The sequence below is a fragment of the Apium graveolens genome, chromosome 6, assembly GCF_009905375.1.
Source record: "Apium graveolens cultivar Ventura chromosome 6, ASM990537v1, whole genome shotgun sequence".
NCBI lineage: Eukaryota > Viridiplantae > Streptophyta > Magnoliopsida > Apiales > Apiaceae > Apium > Apium graveolens.
The window spans coordinates 221921744-221943622 of NC_133652.1; the positions used below are offsets into that span (position 1 = coordinate 221921744).

Consider the following 21879-nt stretch of genomic DNA (forward strand, 5'->3'; position numbering starts at 1 on the left):
AACACCCGATGATTGGTGTAAAAGTAATACCCTAAAATCTCTTTAGGATATCCCACAAAACTACATTTTACGGATCGATATTCCAGCTTATCTGGGTCAACTTTCTTGACATAAGCTGGACATCCCCAAATCTTAACGTGTTTAAGACTCGGTTTCCTTTCTTTCCATATCTCATACGGAGTTTGAGGAACAGATTTGGAAGGCACCTTATTCAGTAAATATGCTGAGGTTTCCAATGCATAACCCCATAGGAATACTGGAAGATTTGCATAGCTCATCATGGACCGAACTATGTCTAACAAAGTTCGATTTCTCCTTTCAGATACCAATCTGGAGGAGTCCACTGGGAGACTATACCATTTACTTTGAGATAATCTAGAAACACTCCATTAAATTATTCACCACCTCGATCTAATTGAAGAATTATAATACTATGTTTGGTTTGTTTCTCCACTTCATACTTATACTCTTTGAACTTTTCAAAGGCTTCAGACTTGTGTTTCATCAAACACATATCCGAATCTAGATCTATCATCTATGAAAGTAATGAAGTATGAAAATCCACCCATGGCTTGCATAGACATTGGTCCACATACATCTGTGTGTACCATTCCTAGCAAATTTGCAGCCCTCTCTCCATGTCTACTAAATGGAGACTGCAGTGCCACAATGAAGTGAGATTTTCATCATCCCTTTTCTTTTATTAGTTTGTTCAATCTGAAGTAAATTATGTCACATATATACAGACCATTATTTAAAGCACCACGTCCATAAAGAATATTATCTCTAAGAATAGAACATTCATTATTCTCAATAATAAATGAAAATCCAGCCAAGTCTAACATGGGAATAATATTCCTCACAATCGAGGGAACAAAATAACAATTATTTAAAACAATAGTCTTGCCCACAGGCATATGTAAATGAAATGATTCTACATCTTCAGCAGCAACTCTTGCTCCATTTCCCATCAGTAGAATCACCTCCTCTTCCTCAAGAGTCCTACTTCTCCTTGGTCCCTGCAACAAATTACAGATATGAGAACCACAGGCGGTATCTAATACCCAAGTAGAAATTTGATTTAATGACATATTCACTTCTATCATGAACATACCTGAATCAGAAGCGGTAGTCTCACTACCCTTCTTCTTCTTCAATTCTGCAAGGTAAACCTTGCAGTTCCTCTTCCAGTGCCCCACCTTGTTACAGTAAAAGCAAACAACTTTGCTCTTGGGGTCTTCAGCTTTTGGTGGAACCGGCTTTTCTTCACCTACTTTCTTCTTCTTGGAAGAGTTCCTGTTCCTTTTCTTAGGATTGGAACCTTCACCAATTAGAAGAATAGAACTCTTCTTATGGGGAAAATTCGATTCCGCGGTCTTCAACATGTTGTGGAGTTCAGGCAGGCTGACATCCAACTTATTCATGTGAAAGTTCACAACAAACTGTGAGAACGAACTCGGAAGCGATTGCAAGACCAAGTCTTGGCTCAGCTCCCCATCCATGGCAAAACCAAGTTGTCCAAGACGTTCAATCAAATTGATCATCTTAAGTACATGGTCATTCACAGATAATCCCTCAGACATCCTACAACCGAACAACTCCTTCAATATCTCATATCGAGCTGTCCTCCCCGCCACATCATACAACTCTTGTAGATGCATGAGGATAGTGTGAGCATCCATATGCTCATGTTGCTTCTGTAGCTCAATGTTCATGGAAGCTAGCATGATGCATTGAGCAACATTTGCATCATCTATCCACTTACGATACACAACATGTTCACCATTATGCGCATCGCTAGCAGGTTCAGTAGGCTTAGGTGAGTCAATCACGTATTCCAGCTTCTCAATCCTGAGAACAATTCTCAAGTTTCGAAGCCAGTCAGCATAATTAGGACCAGTCAATTTGTGAGCATCCAGTATGCTCCTGAGTGATAGTGCAGAAGACATAATGTATATTGTAAATCTGTAAATGATAAACACATAACAACACTTAGCAAATATTCGATTTCATTTTAAAACACTATATGAATCGGGTCTTTATTCATAAGTGGCTCCCACTAGTTTATCTAATTTATTCAACCCTCTACGTGAAAAATTAAGCATTCATAATGCTAGTGGGAATAGGGATCCTACATTCCATTACACAACTCCGGCTGTGGCACGAACCGCCATGTAATGTTCAATAGGCAGACAAATCTTGTCAATTACATCTTATGTTACTCCCTAATCAAACTTTAGCCTCTTGAATAATTGAGTCATGGCTGTGGCACGACAAACTCAATATTCTAAGTCAAGTCTAACCCAACATTCCGTACAGTTGAATCAGTCCCCAAAGGCCCACGGCTGTGGCACGTACCAACCTTTAGATTCTTATTCAATGTACACATCTCTATGTAATAGACAAGTATTTCTTTTTTTCGAAATCAAAGCCCTCGGCTGTGGCACGAAACGACAATGATTTAAAAATAAGAACTACTTTCTATCATGTTGGAAGGCTATGACCGACACAAGCCCGTTGTGTCATTGGCCAATTACTACTTGATATTATTTAATTTTAGAGGGATTATATTACGTTACAATCATAATCATATTATAAAGAGATTCTTCCTTTTAAATTAAATATTTCAAATCAATAATCAATAATCAGATGATTCCCAGATCGGGTGGAGCATTGTCAAGAGGCGTCACTTAATAACCCTTTCTTACAGATAGAAATCTGTTGTTGACAGAATCATCCTTTCTCTCATATCGAAAATTCATATTCAATTACGTGTTTCATAAACACAAGAATCTCATGATTGTATTCATAATATTATTCTTAAGGTTATGAAATAATTTCACTATACTAGGTTGTCTAACAAACGCCTTATGTTCATTTAAGTTCACCTAAATCTATCATCGCATGATAAACTAAGCATATATCACATATATAAACATGAATAAACATCAAGGTAGGCATGTTATATCATCTAGTATATTAGTCTAAGCATTATACATCTCTAGGTATCACATGAAGCATTTAAAAGCAATTAAAACAGTCAAAAACAGCTTTAAAACACTTTCGGAAATATAAACAGTTCAAAACTTTTATATAAACTAAAATTTGATCACACCATTGGATCCGTCTCGTAAAAACGAATCCAACGATATATTGCACGCCCAAAACGGAGTTACGAAACTCCCAGAAATCAAATTTAAAATTAACAGACGGGCTGTAACGCATTACAGGAACGCGTTACAAGCCCTGTAACGCATTCCGGTGATGCGTTACAACCCTTTTAACCAATTAAAAGGTGTAACGCATTCCGTGAATGCGCCACAGGGTGTAACGCATTCCCGGAATGCACGACACCCTTTTTTTTTCTTTTTTTCAGCAGCCGTCAACAGCTTCTTCTCGAACAGCGCGCCTGACAACTCTGAACGCCGTACCTGTTCTTTTCTTTGCTTCCGTGCATCACAGATTATGCAGACAACAACACATAATATATATATACAACATATTATATATATATATATATATCTATATTTTATTACGAATTTAAATTAAACAACTTCAAAAAATCATAATAAAAAATCCATACATCATAAAATTATAAAAAAAATACCCAGACGATCTACAACACTTGTAGAACCCAGATCGACATTCAAAATTATTCTGAGAAACGATTTCTCATCAGACAAAATTAATCCATGATATAACTTGTAAAAATCATAATTAATTCATACAAGCACATAAAATTCTAAAATTTTTACCACAGATCTATATGCATACAACCTAAGCTCTGATACCAATGTTGGATTTTAATCACAGCGGGGGCATGGTAAAACACTTTTACAAACATAAAATCCAAATAAAAGCATATAAATCATGGTAAAAACGAGGGGATCGATTACTAACCTTTAATATGCGATCCAAAAGCAATGTTCGAAGATCCTTAGCAGCTGCTCCTCAAACGTGAAGCACTCCACCGGTATCCACCAAGAAAACGACGTTAAGGAGGAGGAGGAGGTGGAGAGAATTAGGTTTTCTAAAACTTTTGAGTTTTTGGGTTCGAATAAAAATAGGGTCTATAATAGTATATTTATAGGAAAAATTTTCAGCTGAAATTTTCCCATAAATATTATTATTATTATCCCATTTATTATTCTCATTAATAATTAAAACACCTTTTAATTATTAATTCTTTTTCCAAACACTTTAGAAATAATTCTCTCTCTTGATTTAATTTCCAAAAATTAAATCCTTAATTAATAATATTAAGAACTTTTCTTAATTAATTTATAATCAATTAAATCTCATTTAATCAATTATTAAATTTTCCAATTAATTATTTATTTCATAAATAAATAATTATTAGCCATTATTAATTAATTCCTCCATCATTAAATCATTCTCTTTTTATGGTGTGACCCTGTAGGTTCAATATTAAGCCGGTAGTAGAAATAAATAATAAAAAAACTATTTCATCATTATTTATATAAATTCTCTAATTTATTAAGTATCATTAATTAATTAATCACATTTATTCTACATCGTGAGGGATACTTCTCAGCATATCGTGACTATCCGGATAATATGAATTCACTGCTTAGAATACCAAGAACCTATTCAGTGAATAGTTACCGTACAATAAACTCCTTCTACCCTACAATGTCCCGATTAAATACAAAGCATGGATCTCGTGTCAAGCCTATCTAATTCAATCACTTGCTTACCATTTACTATGCTTAGTTCTATGCAAATTAGAAACTCCTTTCTAATTTCATTCACTCTGGCCAGAGATTCCTGAACTAGCATAAGTGGATCAGCCTTGAACATTCGCTTCCTTCACTGGAAGGGGTAGATCCTTTATTGATCATACACTATCTTCGTGTACAAATTCCTATACCCAGTAGAGCCCTAATAATTGTCCCTGGAGACTAAGAACTAAACCAAAGCATAGTTCAGTATACACAAGATGACTATGATGACCTCAAGTCTAAGGATACTTGTACAACTATCACTATGTGAACAACTGCTGACACGTGAGTGAACTCCATCAGTTGTTCAGCTGTGCGAGTCATGTTCAGTGAACTTATTCTATAATTAGCACCTACATACTAGCTATAGTGTCACCACACAAATGTCTATGAGAACAGACATCCTTCATAATGAAGCAAGCATAGTATGTACCGATCTCTGCGGATTGTTAATTACCAGTTAGCAATCCTACGACCAGGAACTATTTAAGTTTAGAGTTATCATCTTTTAGGTCTCACTATTATGATCTCATCATAATCCATAAAAAGCTTTACTCTAAACTATAGTATATCTTATTTAAACACTTAAATAGATAGAGCCCGTAATAAAAAAAAATAAGTCTTTTATTAATATCAATGAAATCAAAATAGATTACATAAAAAGTTATTCCTAAATCCTAATACATGATTGGACTTATGACATATTCCTTTCAATGACGACCATATGTGCGATTTTCAAAATTTTTAAGCAAGTTTTCGAAAGAGATTTTCCTAAAAAATTTCCAAAAGCCTTTTTGAATAAAATAAGTTTTATAAAAACTGGTTGTCAAGTTACTACTTGAGTTTCTTGTTTGTTATAAGACCCGGATTACTTAGAGAATATGTGTTCCAGAAATTAGTATCGTTAAATTAGAGGGCCAAGTGGACCCGCCATTATGAAGAATTTTTGATTATTCCTAATGGAAGAATGTAAATATTATTTGATAAGATTAACAACAGAATCAACATACGGAGCAATTATTCATCCAATTACTAGGACTATCAGAGTTCAAAGAATTCATTGATTTAACATAAGCCTGAATATGTCCGAAGAAGATTGGGAAGATTTCCAGACTTTTCTAAAGGAAGAACATTATTAACTCAAAAATTGATATGTTGAATGATTAGTGGTTATTCTAAGTTACAAAGATGAAACTTGAGGTTATCCGGTAAGAGCACAATTATGATCGAATTGTTAAAGTATTATACGTGCAGGTCCGACGCTAAAGACACGAGACTTAATAAGTAAGAATATATCATAGTGCTTAAATTGCGCAGGCATTTCAGCGGACTTTTTGAAGTTATTAAATAAATCGAATGGGATCTATTGATCGAACAAGCTCAGAAGATGTATACAAGTAAAATGTGGATGGTGACCAATGGTATCATTCTTTTCTCCAATACTATAGCGTATATTTTTTTGAGTCCTGAATATGTATAAACTTTTTTCATTAATAAATTCTTTACGGTGATAAGAAAAAGGAGGATATTGCATTCCTTTCCAATCTAATATTTCCCCTCAAGTTTTGCTTGCTGATTGGGACAAGCAGTGTTATGGTGAGACGCTTTTTCGGAATGACAAAGAGTCGGGTGGGACGCCACCTAATCATGAGCTGTATGCCATACGGTATGAAAGACTAGCCATCTTAAGTACCAATATGGTTGTCTCATTCATATTCAAATCATTACTCATTCTTTCTTTCTCAACTATAAATTTATTGAAGTATGAATCCTTCTAATTATTTTGCTGCATTATTGTTCTTTACGAATGTTTTCCAGATAAAATCAATCTATCAAGAACCTAGCAGATAAAGTTCCAATCATTAGATTTGCATGTTTCAAGTATGGGAAAATCAGAGCTTATGGAGAGGATTGTAAATCACCAGCCCCAGTCATGTATGCGCTAGAAATTAAGAGAATCTACTCCGATAAGGAATCTTCTCCAAGGACGAGAGTTTACGATATGTTTGTGAAATATGTTATTCAAAATACGGATATGATGGCAGGAATGAGTATTGTAAATACCTTATGTGTTAAACTATTGGTAGATGTAAGGCATGATCAGATTTGATCTCCTTCTATAGTTTATTCCTTAGCTTAAAACTGTTAACAGAAAAATCCTCCAGTCTAATCAACTAAATTTTTTTACAGACTCAAGGAATACAATTATAGAATACAAATATTGTTTATCAAACATAGGGCTATAAATATTACTTGGTCTTGTTATTATAAATGCATGTCTCGCACAACATCAATTTTTATATTATTGAATAAAAACTGATTACAATACTCTCTCAAAGCATGAACAGATATCCTTGAGAGCTGTTAGGTTATGTGTATGATAAAAAAATGCACGACACATATAGTGTTAACCTAATTTGTGCTTATACATTGTACAGTTACACAATCAATTAGTTGATATGAAAAAACATGAATAAGGAATCCTAATATATATCCAACTATTGATTGATACAAATAAGTAAATTCCTACACCGACATATCTCTGCAAATCAAAGTCTTCTAGAGAGAATCAATTACTCCCTAGAAATTAGTCTTGACATATGCTGATGATAAACTCTGATCTGTCAAATACTGATGGCTTCATAAACTCTGACATCTTCTAGTCAACAAACTCTGATGGAAAACTCTGATAGTTCTAAATATTGATATTATTAATTATATCTAACAATCTCCCCCAACTTGTGCATTAAGTAATAATGTACAAGTTCCTAACTGATGATGTCAAAACTATCTAAATGCAGAAATATTAACATAAGTACATTCATACAATCAATGTATCAGAATTTATCTTCAGTCTTGAACTTTAGCAAATCCAGTAGTATCATCAAAGAGTTTTCTGAGTAAATTTTCTTCAATTACATTCAAGTATATTTACATCCTTTGTTTGATATCCTTCAACTCCTCGGTAGATTCATCATTTTGATAGATAGTTTCTCTAAGGTCATGAATATTGGATCTTCCAAGTGATAAATCAGCCAACTCCAGAAATCCAACCTTCTAATTATTTGGATTAAAAGTGAGAACTTTTATTTTAATAGAAGTAGTTACCTTACCCCCTCTTTTAGGCATATCAACAGTCTAATCATCTTCATTTATGTACTTTGATTTGATGAGCCTTCCCTCTGCTTTCTGGATACCAAGTCCTTCAGATTTGCAGACCACCTAGTAGTTGTAGAGTTGTTTACTTTCAGTAAAGTTATAATATATTCCAACTCCTGTCATGGCTTATCACGCATTTATTCATGAGAAATTCTCAACCTCTTGCCTAACTCAAGAGAGTATAACATCTTTTCTTTTGGATTATTTGTATCAAATAAATCAAGCATAATTTGAACTGATATAGTCTTTTGTAAATCTTCAAACTTCACATTTTCACCAAATCCCATCAAATATCCTGGTTTTTTATGAATCAAAGCATTCCATGTGTAAGTATCAGCATTTGGAAGACCAAGAACACCAGTTTTTCCAGCCATTCTAGCTTGTGAGGTACCACTATAAATTCTAATAATGGTCTCAGAAGAATCTCTCTTTGGTGTCTGTGTCTTGCTGCTCCATAATCGCTTTTTCTTTTCTTCAAGAGACAAATTTGACTTATCAGCTTTTGAGCCATCTGTATCAGAATTTGAGTCTTCTTCAGGAATTAATTAATCAGCTTTTATTCCTAGATCAGTTTTATCTTCAACATGAGTAGTATCAGAGGTTGAGAGTGGTTAAGCTTCAGATCCCTTAACTTGAGCAATGTTAGAGGTCAATTTTATACTTTCATCAGCTTTTACTGGAATATCTCCAACTTGAGCTTTGTCAGGGGTTGATACTTCTTAATCAGAGTTTAAATCTTTCAGTTCAAGCTTTGAGGATTGATTAAATTTTATACTTTTTGTCAGCATTTAGAATAACTTGAGACCTTAGAACATGTCTTTGAGCATCTGCAGTTTGACTAACATCCTTGATTATAATTCCTCCTCTTGGTATTTCTCTCCCTGGAAAAACATCAAATGTTTGAACAACATCAGTGTTTGCAGCATTATCTTTTAACTGTTTGAAATTTTCTTCTAACTGTCTGATCTGTTTAATGTCAACATCTGGACACTCTCTTTCAAACACCCTTCTAGATACTTCAACATAAAATGCTAGAAGTTTTGGATCTTTATAGTGAAGAGTTGTCTTTCTACCTTTATACTTTAGTGTTTGTGAAAAATGACTAGCCTCGGCACCAACTTCTAACTCTAGACTATCTTGGTCTTCATCAGCATTTGTGACTGTCAGAGTTTGCTTTTCAGTAGTTGTAGTCATAGTTGTAGTCAGTTCTTTTATGAGCACCGTCTTTTAGACTTGCCTTTTTCCTCCTCTTCTTCCATCTCCTCTACCTCCACCTTTTTTCAGACTGACTAGTGGTTTTAGAGACACCGCTAGATCCAATTAGATATTCACCTATACTTTTTTGAGTTTTTCCTCCCTTATTCCCTCCATCAGGAGCATCATCTTTGTCATCGGTATTTGACTTGAGCTGCTTGTATTTAGATTTGATATAATCTCCCCCTATTTGGCATTATCACCATGTAAGAGAGAGACTATTAGCTCTAGGGATTGATTTACTTCATTTGTTTCCCAGACATTTTAGCTTGAGTTATTTTTAGTCTGATTTAATTAGCTTTAATTTTGTCATATCTGGTAATGATGGGCTTCAATTGTCTCTGTAGCTCAAACTCTGATTTTATTTTAGCCTCATGAAAAGTATCTTTTAATGCGTCCATTTAAGATTGAGCTTTGTCTTGAGTAGAGTGAATGGATTTGACCATCAGAGTTGAGGCTTTAATATGAGCAAGCAGAGAAAGATCTTTGATTTTAGATTCAGCTGTCTACAAGTGTTTAGAAGCATTATGGATAGAAAATGGATAGGTGTAATCCTTCCATTTAAAAGCCCATTCTTCATCTTCACGGGCTTTAGAAATTTCAGCAACTCTTGCATTTATCATCTTTTGCCTCTTCTTCTCAGGCATATCTTCTGGAAATGTGATGTCATCTAGATCTTCATCAGGATCTAGAGCTACATTGATTTTAGAGACATCAATATCATCTCCATCATCAAAATTAATTTCATCACTAGAAGCATCATCATCAGCTACTGGCTCTTTTAAATTCTGTGCCATTTCATCTTCAGCATTAGAGTTTAAGGTTGTCAATGGAGCAGTGTGAGAATGAACAACTTCAGAAACTTCCATGGAATCATCATTTATCTCAATTCTTTCAGGAATTATAGTCATGTGTGTAGAAACATCAGTATTTAACTTCAAAACCTCAGTACCAATAGAATGAGCTGGAGACTCAGGAATTGGGTTCAATACTGAGATCTCAGAGATATCGACAAGTCATTTCACATATAGAGAACTGGAGACCTTGACAAGTCAAATATACCTATAGAGAACTTAGAGATATCGATAAGTAATTATACTTATCGATATGTCACTTCTCTATAGAACAAAAGAAGATCTTGACATACTATCTCCAATTCAGAATATAGACAAGTTCAAGATTCCAGATTATCAGTCAACAAATAATTCATTCACTGAATTGGAAAGTCTAAAAAAGTAGCTTAAAGAATACAAGATCAAGGGCCAAGATTCACTGGACAAAGGATGGTCACAGACCTGAAAGATTATGCACAGATTTGCTAACACCAAAAAAGGAAATAGACAAGGTTGTTTTAGAAATTGGTTTAGTACATTTTAGTGCAAGTATTGTATACCCGTGTTGCAAGTCTATAAAACATGCACGGGTTCTTAGTTTAGAAGAAACAAATAGATCTAGATTTTATTGTATTCTCTCAAGATAGGAGCTGGGTTCTTAATTTTCAAGAACACAAATTTGTAGTAAGACAAACTTAATTAATACAATTAAGTGAGTTTTGATATTATGTGCTTTGTGTGATTCTATGAAACATAATATTATTTCATATCTTAACTGATTTCTTCAACCATAATCCAAATATCTTAAGAACAAAGAAAAATCCAAGAAACATATTGACCCCCCTCTGTGTTACATTTTATTACATTCAATATCTAACAAGTGATATCAGAGTAAAATATGAAAGAAAAAAGATAAAGATCTTGGAAGAATGAGTGCTCATAAATTAAGCAGTGTCAAGATACCTGTCTTTGACAAGATCAACTACACACTTTGGAAAAAGAAAATGATGTTGTTCATAAAGATGGTCAACCCCATGTATATTCAGATTTTTAAAAATGGACCTTCCATTACTACGGAAAGAGTTTTAGAAGCCATAGATGGAGACATGGTCATACCAGCACATTATGCACCCAAAGACCCCTTAACCAATACACAGACTGAAAAGGAAAAGGTTGCACTTGATAGCAGTTTCCAACTTATATTAATTGAGTCTCTTGGTAATGTAATGTACAACAACATTATCAACTGCGATTCTGCTAAACAGATTTCGGAGAAAATTAAGATACTATGTGAGGAAACATATTAAGTTAGATATAACCAAAGAAGGATCTTGGTGTCTCAGTATGAGGGCTTTATGGCTAAACTTGAGGAAAGTATAACTGATGATTTTGAGAGGTTCAATAAGCTGATAAATGACTTGCAGCTTCATGACAAATACTATGAGGCTGAAGAGGTCAACCTGAAATTCTTGCTCACTCTTCCTGACCATTTGGAACAGAAAATTTTTGTTATTAGAGAAGGAAGAGATCTAAGCAGAATGACACTGGAAGTCTTGTATAGAATCTTGAAGACTTATGAGCTGGAAATGTTACAAAGGAAGTCATTGAGAGCTGGCCAATGATATGTTATTGATGGAATCAGTGTCTTAGTTTTCGATGACTGTAAGTCATCTGATGATGAACTAGAAGCTCAAACTCCAGTTGTTCAAACTGTTGAGCAAAAGAATAAGGAACCATAGAAGCAAGTCATACTGGAAATAGAAGAGGATGAATTATACACTCTTGATGGACTAGATGAGATGGATTAGTCAATGGTTTACCTTGCAAGAAAATTCTCCAACATAAGGGTTAAGAAGCCAAAGTTTTTCAAGATCAAGGGTAAGACATCCAACAACAACAGTAATTGGAAAAGAAAACACAGTTCAACTCATCTAGAAAAGGTGGATACAGAACAGGATCTGTTGGCAGATCAAAGATATAAATAACAAGTAAAATAATTTAAAATAAAGCAGTTATAGGAAAAAAATTCATAACTCGTTAGAAAACAAGAAAAACATGTATAAATTGGATATTCAAAACTAGCATGCTCTGTAAAACAATATCATCAGTCGTGTGCTGTGAATAAAAACCAGAGTCCAATTTTAGCATGCTATTTTCATTTCCAAAACTACTGTTCTATTACAGGAACCATAAAACCATCTGTCCCATTACGGGGACCACAGAACCATTTGTTCCGTTACCGGAACCACAACCCGCAATCAGATATGTATTAGATGTTATCTAGGGACGGCTGATCAGGCCTCCACACAAGTTATCTAGGATAGTTGGCCCGGCTATCACACAAATTATCTAAGAAAGGTGATCGGGCTCTCACACAAATTATCCGGATCCGCAGAGACTAGCTAGGTCTCTGATTAACTATGTTGGACTAATCAGTGAAGATAGGGTGTGCAACCGAATAGCCACTTACGCAATGTTATCCAATATCTGATTTATTTTATCCAGTTTCAAATCACATTTTTACCTATCTCTTGTGAAAACCATTCTGCAACAGCACACTATTCAAAATCTCTTTCCATTTTTAATCACATTTTAGAGATAGGTACTTTTAGAAGTTACTTCTCCCCAAAACATATTTTAAACAACATTTTCAAATACAAGGAATACGTAACTTAAATGTTCCTGTTCCTGTTTGAAAATAAAACAATATTTCATTCATATATACTGAATCATAAGAGTATGGTCAAGGGTACTAGCCTTGCAGAGCTTACAGCTATCTCTGATTGAACTTGGACTGACTTGGACGCTCGGGTTTATCCCCTTACTATCAGACTATCTTGGATACAACTTCAACACTCAGGTCCTTCGCTTGAAACCTTGCTGCGCTTGTCGACTGATCGATAAATTATCTTTAGTCTAACGTCAACTTTCGGGCCTTCCGACTATAACCTACAGAGTCAAAATACCCTAATTTAGACATTCGATTATGCTTGACATATCCTCTCTATCAATCCTACCCAAACAATAACAATCCCGACTCGTAATTATTCGTATTACTATAATACACATAACAGATCAAGTTCGCATTTACAACTTGGTTCAATAATCTTTTTCGATAATTATATACAACTATCGATTCAGAAGATAGGGTTGACGAATCTTTACAATACATTTGTCACAATACACAAGCACTATTGTAAAATAGTTACATTTGTAATTATATAGTTATGTACATTCGACTGATATTCCCGATATTTTACAGGATACATTGCCGAATTTTTAGAATTATTTTCTCAAAATCGGGCAGCGTCTCCTTTGTTTATCGGACTACCCGTCGAAACATAAATCGACATCAAATCGCAACCAACAACCAATCAATCACAGTCCAACCAATCACGCAATCCAAATAATCCCGAAAATAAATATTTAATGCTACTTTTATTTTGAGAATTATAAAATAAAATTTATAAATTGTTATTTATTATATTAGGACTCTTCGCGTCATCACAGTCCAACGTCGGCTCGCCGAGGGTCATCGCCGACGGAGGTAAAACTTACGAGTATCCGAATAATTTTGGGTTTCCAACACAACTTCTACCAATTAATCATTAATAAATTCCGCACGAAATATTTATTTTACTAATTTTACTCAAATGAATTTCCCTGTCGAAAATAACATTAAAATAATAAAAATCTTAACCACACAGTCGCACGCGCACAACGCGCTAAACGGAAAAAAATAGAGACACAACCTGGACAACGAGGGCCGCGCCACCACCACTACCCCACCAGAAAAGTCGAGGGGGAAGGGCAGCAACACCGAACCCCCAGCCGAAATACATACATATATATATGTATATATATATATATATACGAAATCATATATACAGACATGCAATTGAATAACCAAATGGAACCACAACAACAATCATGAACAGATGGCCGGAAAAAGGGAAGACAGCCGGAATCTTACCGGAAGAAACAGGGAAACCGGGATATAAAAGAAACAAGGGAGGAAACATAAATTTATGGAGACGAGTGAAAGGAGAAGAATGAATAATTAGAGTGAGAAGAACTAAGAATTGGATGAAAATTGAGATTGATACAAGGGAGTTGGTTGTGCATATCTGTTCACATTATTTATTTGTTATATCTGTAAGGAACCAGCAACAAATGCGTGGCCCAAATTGCATATAAATTGAACACGTATTTCTTTTTCTAGCAGCCTGATTTCACTTCACAATCGCAATCTAACGAACATGCTTACTAGAAAAATTTAACCCAAATATTTACCAAGTAAATTTTAAAATTCTCAGGATAATTAAAAATAAATAAAATGAATTTTTCATAATTTTTAAAGCATTTTTGAAACGCAACTCGTACCCGCATTTAACGATTAAACGAACCAACGCGCGGGTGAATTTAATCCCAAAAATTTCCGAAATAATTTTAAAATTCTCGAAACATTTCAAACTTAATAAAAATATTAATTTCATAACTTTTGAAACTATCTGGAATTTAATCCCGAATTTACACTTAAATATAATTAGAAAGTCATATAGGGTCAAATAAATAATGAAATATTGATTTCTAAATTTAATAAAATCCCAAAAATAATTATTAAAATTATAGAATCATAAAAACAATTTTAAAGATAATCCAAATATTTATGCAAATAAATTTGCATTAAATCCACTTTTAAAAGTAAAAATAAATCAGTATAACTCGATAATTAAATACGCAAATAAACCCTGTACATCATAATTCACACATAACTAATAATAAACAACACACAGATGTAAAAACCAATACACATATTTCATTTAATTAATTATTCAATATTTACAATCTTACAATAATACAAAAAATACGAGCCGTTATAAAAGTACCCAACACTGCTTGGGTAGCTAAACAAACTTAATTTTCATTGTGTGCAGGGCAAGAAGAATAAAGTCATATTCCAGGCATATGATAGGTGGTAAAGCCCTTCTATCATAATTTAAGGAGATGGATGGCTGGTCTGTTGGTGATTTTAGGAGACAACAACAAATGATTCACAGTGGGATATGGCAAGTTGCTTTCTGGAAATGTTGTCATTGAAGATGTAGCACTAGTTGCTGGTATTTGATAAGTGGCATTTTATACCACTCAGAACGTCTTATAATAGCTTGAATTGATGTCTTGAAATCAAGTATTTTGTGTATTTGATGCGTTTTTCTAGTATTTGTGCATTTCAGGGTATTACTTGCGTTTGTGGAGAGATTTCATCAAGAATAAGCCTTAGTATGTGTTTGGCATTGCGAGTGGGAAGATGGGAGCAGAATGCAGCAAAGAACGGGAGCAAAAAATAGTATTTTCCAGAAAGGGTCTGAGCGCCCGGTCAGCTCTGCTGAGCGACCGCTCAGGAAGCTGAGCGCCCGCTCAGGATTGCTGAGCGGCCGCTCAGGGACGTAAATTAAAATAATTATTTTTAGACTCCTAGTTCTGTTGAGCTTCCGACTTCTGAGATAGCTGGGTTTTGTGTGACTCCTATATAAGTAGTTTTTAGAGACGTTTCACGTGGTGGTGAATCGTAGTGTCAATCGAGGAGCGAGGAGATAAGGAAGAAGACCGTTTTAGCACACCGCAACGAAGAGGAAGCATAGTTTCTTGTGATTCTTTATTTCGTTGTAACAGTGGATGCTAGTTTTCTTTGCTTTGAACCTATTTACTCTTGTGACGTACTTTGATTTAATATAAGTAGTTTATTTAGTTATTCTCGTGTGTTATTATCATGTTTTCATATGAACCCATGGTGACGATGAGTTCAATCATGGGCTAATCGTGATCATGGGGTCGTACCGGATTTACTATGGAATTCTTTAGTTAGTTGTTTAATACCTTAGTGTGTGATGATTGTATGATATCTAGTATTGGTTATGCTTATTCATTTTATGTGTGTCGCGAACATATAGGATAGGGTGTTAATCTCTTGTGAAGCGACAGTGGATCTTGAGGTTTACAACTTGCCATTCTAGTATAGGTTCATGTATGTGTATGCATGATTAGTGGGTAACTCTAACCGTTTTACTTACCCTGTGTAATCATAAGGAATAACTTGTGCTTAAATCATTTTGTTGTCAAATTCTGTAGACATATAGGGTCTCGACATAATTGATGCCTATTCAACTTCTGTCTTAATTGTGGATGTTTGGTAGAATGGTATTATTACAACGAAAGTTGGCTTTTATTAGTTTCGTGTTGTTCGATTAATATCATAACTGTTACATGCTAAGGGTAATAACTATAACTATTGAAGGAAGTAGTAATGAAGTTTTGATCTCATGTATGTTTAATATTGTTAATTCAAGTATCAATTAAGTGGTTAATTCTCGTAGTTAATTATAGTTAATAATTAGTTAATCAATCTAAGTGTTATTGTCTTAACATTGAGAAGTAATCATACATTGGTGAGCGAGTGTAACTGAATATAATTAGTCTGAGTCTTTGTGGGAATGAACTAGAAAGTATTCTATATTACTTGCGAACACGTATACTTGCGTGTATTATTAGTGCGTGTTTTCCGCCCTAACAAGTTTTTGGCGCCACTGCCGGGGACTCGACGTATTTGTTTAGTTTATGTACTTACCATCAGTGGTCATTAGGACTCATTGATTAAGACTTGTTACTTATTGTTTCCGGTTGTGTTTCAGGTATTTTAGCGAGCGTTTATGCAAACACGTTCTCGTACTCGCAAGAAGACTTTAGATACGGCTGAGGAAACAGACGAAGTTCTTGGTATTCCGGAGAAGATAGATTTTGAAGATTCGGATACAGAGAGTGAGTACAAAAAACCAGTAATCATGGGTGATCGTATAGTTCCGGCATATCCAGCTCTTATGGACTTTTCTCGGCCTAAAATTGATGACATTTAGTCAACCATCCTTCATCCGGCTATTCAGGCTAACACTTTTGAAATCAGGCCGGGCACTATTCAGATGGTGCATAATTTTGTTTATTTTGGAGGTGCTGCTACTGAAGATCCCAACATGCACATCAGGAATTTTGTCGAGATCTGTAGTACTTTCTAATATAATGGTGTGACTGATGAGGCTATCAAGCTGAGGCTTTTCCCATTCTCACTGAGGGATAAAGCTAAGGACTGGTTACATTCTGAACCAGCTGGGTCCATCACTACTTGGAAAGATCTTGCGCAGAAGTTTCTGATAAAGTTCTATCCAATGGCAAAAATTACGGCTATGAGGAGTGCTCTTACTCAGTTTGCGCAGCAGCCTACAGAATCCATGTGCAAAGCTTGGGAGCGTTACAAGGAGATGTTGAGAAAGTGTCCACATCATGATATGCCTGATTGGATGGTGATCACTGGTTTCTATAATGGTTTGGGGGACCCAATCTCGGGCCATGCTCGATGCAGCAGCTGGAGGCGCCTTGTGGGCCAAAAGCTATACTGAGGCTTATAATCTTATTGAGACTATGGCTGCAAATGAGCATCAAAACCCAACTTAAAGGATGATGCCTGGGAAGGTAGCAGGTATTCTGGAAGTAGATGCAGCTACAACTATTGCAGGGCAGCTCCAAGCGCTGTCTATGAAGGTCGATTCTCTAGCCACCTATGGAGTCAATCAGATAGCTATGGTCTGTGAGCTTTGTGCAGGTTTTCATGCTACGGATCAGTGTTCTCTTGTCAATGGATCTGTTCAGTATGTGAACAATTATCAGCGACAGCAGCAGCCTGTGCCAGCTACTTATCATCCTAACAACAGAAATCATCCAAATTTCAGTTGGAGTAATAATCAGAATGCTATTCAGCAACCATATCAGCAAGGCGTAAGTAAACAGTTTAATCCACCTGGATTCCAGCAACCACAGTATTATGCTCAAAGGCAATCATATCCTCAACAAGGAGGTGCTGCTCCACCATCTAGTGCTGATTTTGAGGAACTTAAGCTGTTGTGCAAAAGTTAGGCTGTTTCTATCAAGACCTTGGAAAATCAAATCGGTCAAATAGCCAATGCAGTGCTCAATCGTCATCCTGGCACACTTCCCAGTGATACTGAAGTGCCAGGTAGAAAGGAAGCTAAAGAGCAAGTCAAGGCTATTACCTTAAGGTCTGGAAAAGTTGTTGATGCTGAAAAAGCAAAAGACGGAGAAGCTAAAGTTGGTGATGAAGAAGCTAAGCAAAAGGAGAAAGCAGCGGAACCAAGTAAGACTACTGTTGAACACACTCTGCCTGAGGGTAATACAGTGGAGAAATAGCTCTATCCTCCACCACCTTTCCCTAAGAGATTGTAACAACAAAAGCTGGATAATCAGTTCGGTAAGTTTTTGGAGGTGTTCAAGAAACTTCACATCAACATACCTTTCGCTGAGGCTCTGGAGCAAATGCCTAGTTATGTGAAATTTATGAAGAGTATTCTTTCAAGGAAGGTGAAACTGGATGACCTTGAGACCATTGCTCTAACGGAAGAGTGCAGTGCTGTGTTGCAACAAAATTACCTCTAAAGCTTAAAGATCCGGGTAGCTTCACCATTCCTTGCACCATTGGCAAGTTGTCTTTTGACAAGTGCCTGTGTGATTTGGGAGCAAGCATCAATCTGATGCCGTTGTCTATCTTCAAAAAGTTGAATTTTCCTGATCCAAAGCCCACCTACATGTCTCTACAATTAGCTGATCGTTCTATTACATACCCATGAGGCATAGTGGAGGATGTTCTAGTAAAGGTGGATAAGCTCTTCTTTCCTGCAGACTTTGTTATTCTGGATTTCGAGGAAGATAAGAAGATTCCCATAATTTTGGGGAGACCTTTCTTGGCTACAGGCCGTACCTTGATAGATGTGTAGAAAGGAGAACTTACTATGCGGGTGCAGGATCAGGATGTGACATTCAATGTGTTCAAAGTGATGAAATTCCCTACAGAAGACGAGGAGTGCTTAAAGGTGGATTTGATTAATTCTGTGGTTACTTCAAAACTTGATCATATGCTAATGTCTGATGCATTAGAGGTAGCCTTAGTGGGGGAGTTTGACAGTGATGATGAGGATGGCAATGAGCAACTACAATATCTAAATGCTTCTCCTTGGAGGCGAAAGCTAGACATGTCGTTTGAATCTCTTGGTACTTCTGACCTAAAAAATGCTGAAGGGAAGCTCAAACCATCTATTGAGAAAGCACCTACCTCGGAGCTTAAACCATTGCCTAAACACTTGAGGTATGCTTTTTTAGGTGATGCATCTATTTTACCTGTTATTATTGCATCTGACTTTTCAGGTAGTGAGTAGGACAAGCTCTTAGGGTCTTGCGAGAATTCAAATCGGCTATTGGATGGACTATAGCAGACATAAAGGGGATCAGCCCCTCGTATTGCATGCATAAAATTCTGCTAGAGGAAGGTAGTAAGCCAACGGTTGAGCAACAATGATGACTTAATCCTATCATGAAAGAAGTGGTGAAGAAAGAAATTCTGAAGTGGCTGGATGCAGGAATCATATATCCTATTTCTAACAGTTCTTGGGTGAGCCCCGTGCAATGTGTACCTAAGAAAGGAGGTATTACTGTGGTAGCAAATGAGAAGAACGAGCTCATCCCCACTTGAACAGTCACAGGATGGAGGGTATGCATGGACTACAGAAAGTTGAACAAGGCCACGAGGAAGGATCACTTCCCTCTTCCATTTATTGACCAGATGCTTGACAGGTTGGCCGGTCATGAGTATTATTTTCTTCTGGATGGCTATTCGGGGTATAATCAGATTTGCATTGCACCAGAGGATCAAGAAAAGACTACCTTCACTTGTCCATTTGGCACGTTTGCTTTCCACAGAGTTTCGTTTGGCTTATGTGGTGCACCTGCCACTTTTCAGAGATGTATGATGGCTATATTCTCTGATATGATTGGAAATAATTTCGATGTGTTCATGGACGACTTCTCCGTCTTTGGACATTCGTATGATGAATGTTTGAATAATCTTCGTGCAGTGCTCAAAAGGTGTGTGGAAACTAATTTGGTGCTAAATTGGGAAAAATGTCACTTTATGGTGCGTGAATGCATTATTCTTGGGCATAAGGTCTCTAGCAAGGGTCTTGAGGTGGAAAAAGCCAAGGTGGGAGAGAGTCATTGAAAATCTTCCACCACCTATTTCTGTGAAGGGAATCCGTAGTTTTCTTTGTCATGCGGGTTTTTATCGGTGTTTCATTAAGGACTTCTCGAAGATATCTAAGCCGTTGTGCAAATTGCTCGAGAAGGATGTGCCTTTCAAATTCAATGATGAATGCTTGAAGGCATTCGAGACTCTCAAGAAGAGTTTGATAACTGCACCAGTTATTACAGCACCTGATTGGACAGAGCCTTTTGAGATGATGTGTGATGCGAGTGATTATGCGGTGGGAGCAGTTCTTGGGCAGCACAAGAATAATCTCTTTCATGTGGTCTACTATGCTAGTAAGACTTTAAATGGAGCTCAAATGAACTACACAACTACTGAGAAAGAGCTCTTGGCTATAGTCTTTGGTTTCGAAAAATTTTGATCTTATTTGCTTGGAACAAAGGTGACAGTGTTCACTGATCATGCGGCCATTCGCTATTTGGTTTCCAAGAAGGATTCGAAGCTTAGACTTATTCGTTGGGTGCTCTTGCTACAAGAATTTGAGTTAGAGATCAAGGATTGAAAAGGTACTGATAATCAAGTAGCTGACCATCTCTCTAGATTGGAGAATCCCGATTCTACTTCACATGATAAGACATTGATCAGCGAATCTTTTCCGGATGAGCAGTTGTTCGCAGTTCAGGAGGAAGAGCCATGGTTCGCAGATATTGTGAACTATCTTGTCAGCAATATAATGCCTCCTAATATGAATAAAGATCAAAAGAAGAAGTTTCTACATGAGGTGAAGCGGTACATGTGGGATGAACCGTATTTGTTTAAACAGGGAGCTGACCAGATCATCAGGAGATGTATCCCATTCTGTGAGAAGGAGGGGATATTACGAGACTGCCACTCCACAGTTTATGGTGGACATTATGGTGGTGAAAAGACGACAGCTTGTATTATGCAAGCAGGTTTTTTCTAGCCTTCTTTGTTTAAGGATGCTCATCAGTTCGTTTTAAGGTGTGATCGTTGCCAAAGAGTGGGGAATCTTACGAGGAAGGATGAGATGCCGTTAAATATGATGCTTGAAGTCAAGGACTTTGATGTTTTGGGAATTGATTTCATGGGACCATTTGTCTCATCCTGTAATAATCATTACATCTTGCTGGCAGTCGATTATGTCTCAAAATGGGTAGAAGTCAAGGCTCTACCGACGAATGATGCAAAGGTAGTGTTGAATTTTCTTCATAAGCAGATTTTCACAAGGTTTGGAATGCTACGATTAATCATAAGTGATGAGGGGTCGCATTTTTGTAACCGCAAGTTCACTTCTATGATGCAGCGCTGCAATGTGAATCATCGTGTTGCTACTGCCTATCATCCACAAATGAATGGTCAAGCAGAAGTGTCTAATAGAGAGATCAAGCGCATTCTAGAGAAAGTTATTTGTCCGTCAAGGAAGGATTGGTCTTTAAAGCTCGATGAAGCTGTTTGGGCTTACAGAACAGCATACAAGACTCCACTTGAGATGTCCCCGTTTCAACTTGTTTATGGTAAGGGATGTCATTTACCTGCGGAGCTTGAGCATAAGGCTTATTGGGCGTTGAAGAAGTTGAACCTTGATCTAGATGCAGCTGGAAAGAAGCGAATGCTTCAGTTAAATGAACTTGATGAATTTCGACTACAAGCGTACGAGAACAACAAAATGTACAAGGAAAAAGTGAAAATATGGCACGACAGGAAGTTATATCATAAGTTATTTGTGCCGGGGTAGCAAGTTCTTTTATTCAACTCTCATCTCTGACTT

At 36.2% G+C, this 21879-nt stretch overlaps 1 protein-coding gene and 1 non-coding gene across 2 annotated transcripts in view; both read right to left on the bottom strand.

Annotated features, from left to right (window-relative positions):
* Positions 1 to 8275, bottom strand: part of LOC141665750 (uncharacterized) — a 168364-nt gene extending 160089 nt beyond the window's left edge. Inside the window, exons 1-2 of the mRNA XM_074471732.1 lie at positions 8061 to 8275; positions 7903 to 7964 (exon numbers count right to left, since the gene is read on the bottom strand). Coding sequence (XP_074327833.1) covers positions 7903 to 7964; positions 8061 to 8275 — 277 coding nt within the window. The remainder of the gene's footprint in view (positions 1 to 7902; positions 7965 to 8060) is intronic.
* An 8948-nt stretch (positions 8276 to 17223) lies between these two features.
* On the bottom strand, positions 17224 to 17330 carry LOC141669739 (small nucleolar RNA R71). The gene has a single exon (XR_012554002.1). It is a non-coding gene; the product is annotated as a small nucleolar RNA R71 (small nucleolar RNA).
* Positions 17331 to 21879: the final 4549 nt, after the last annotated feature.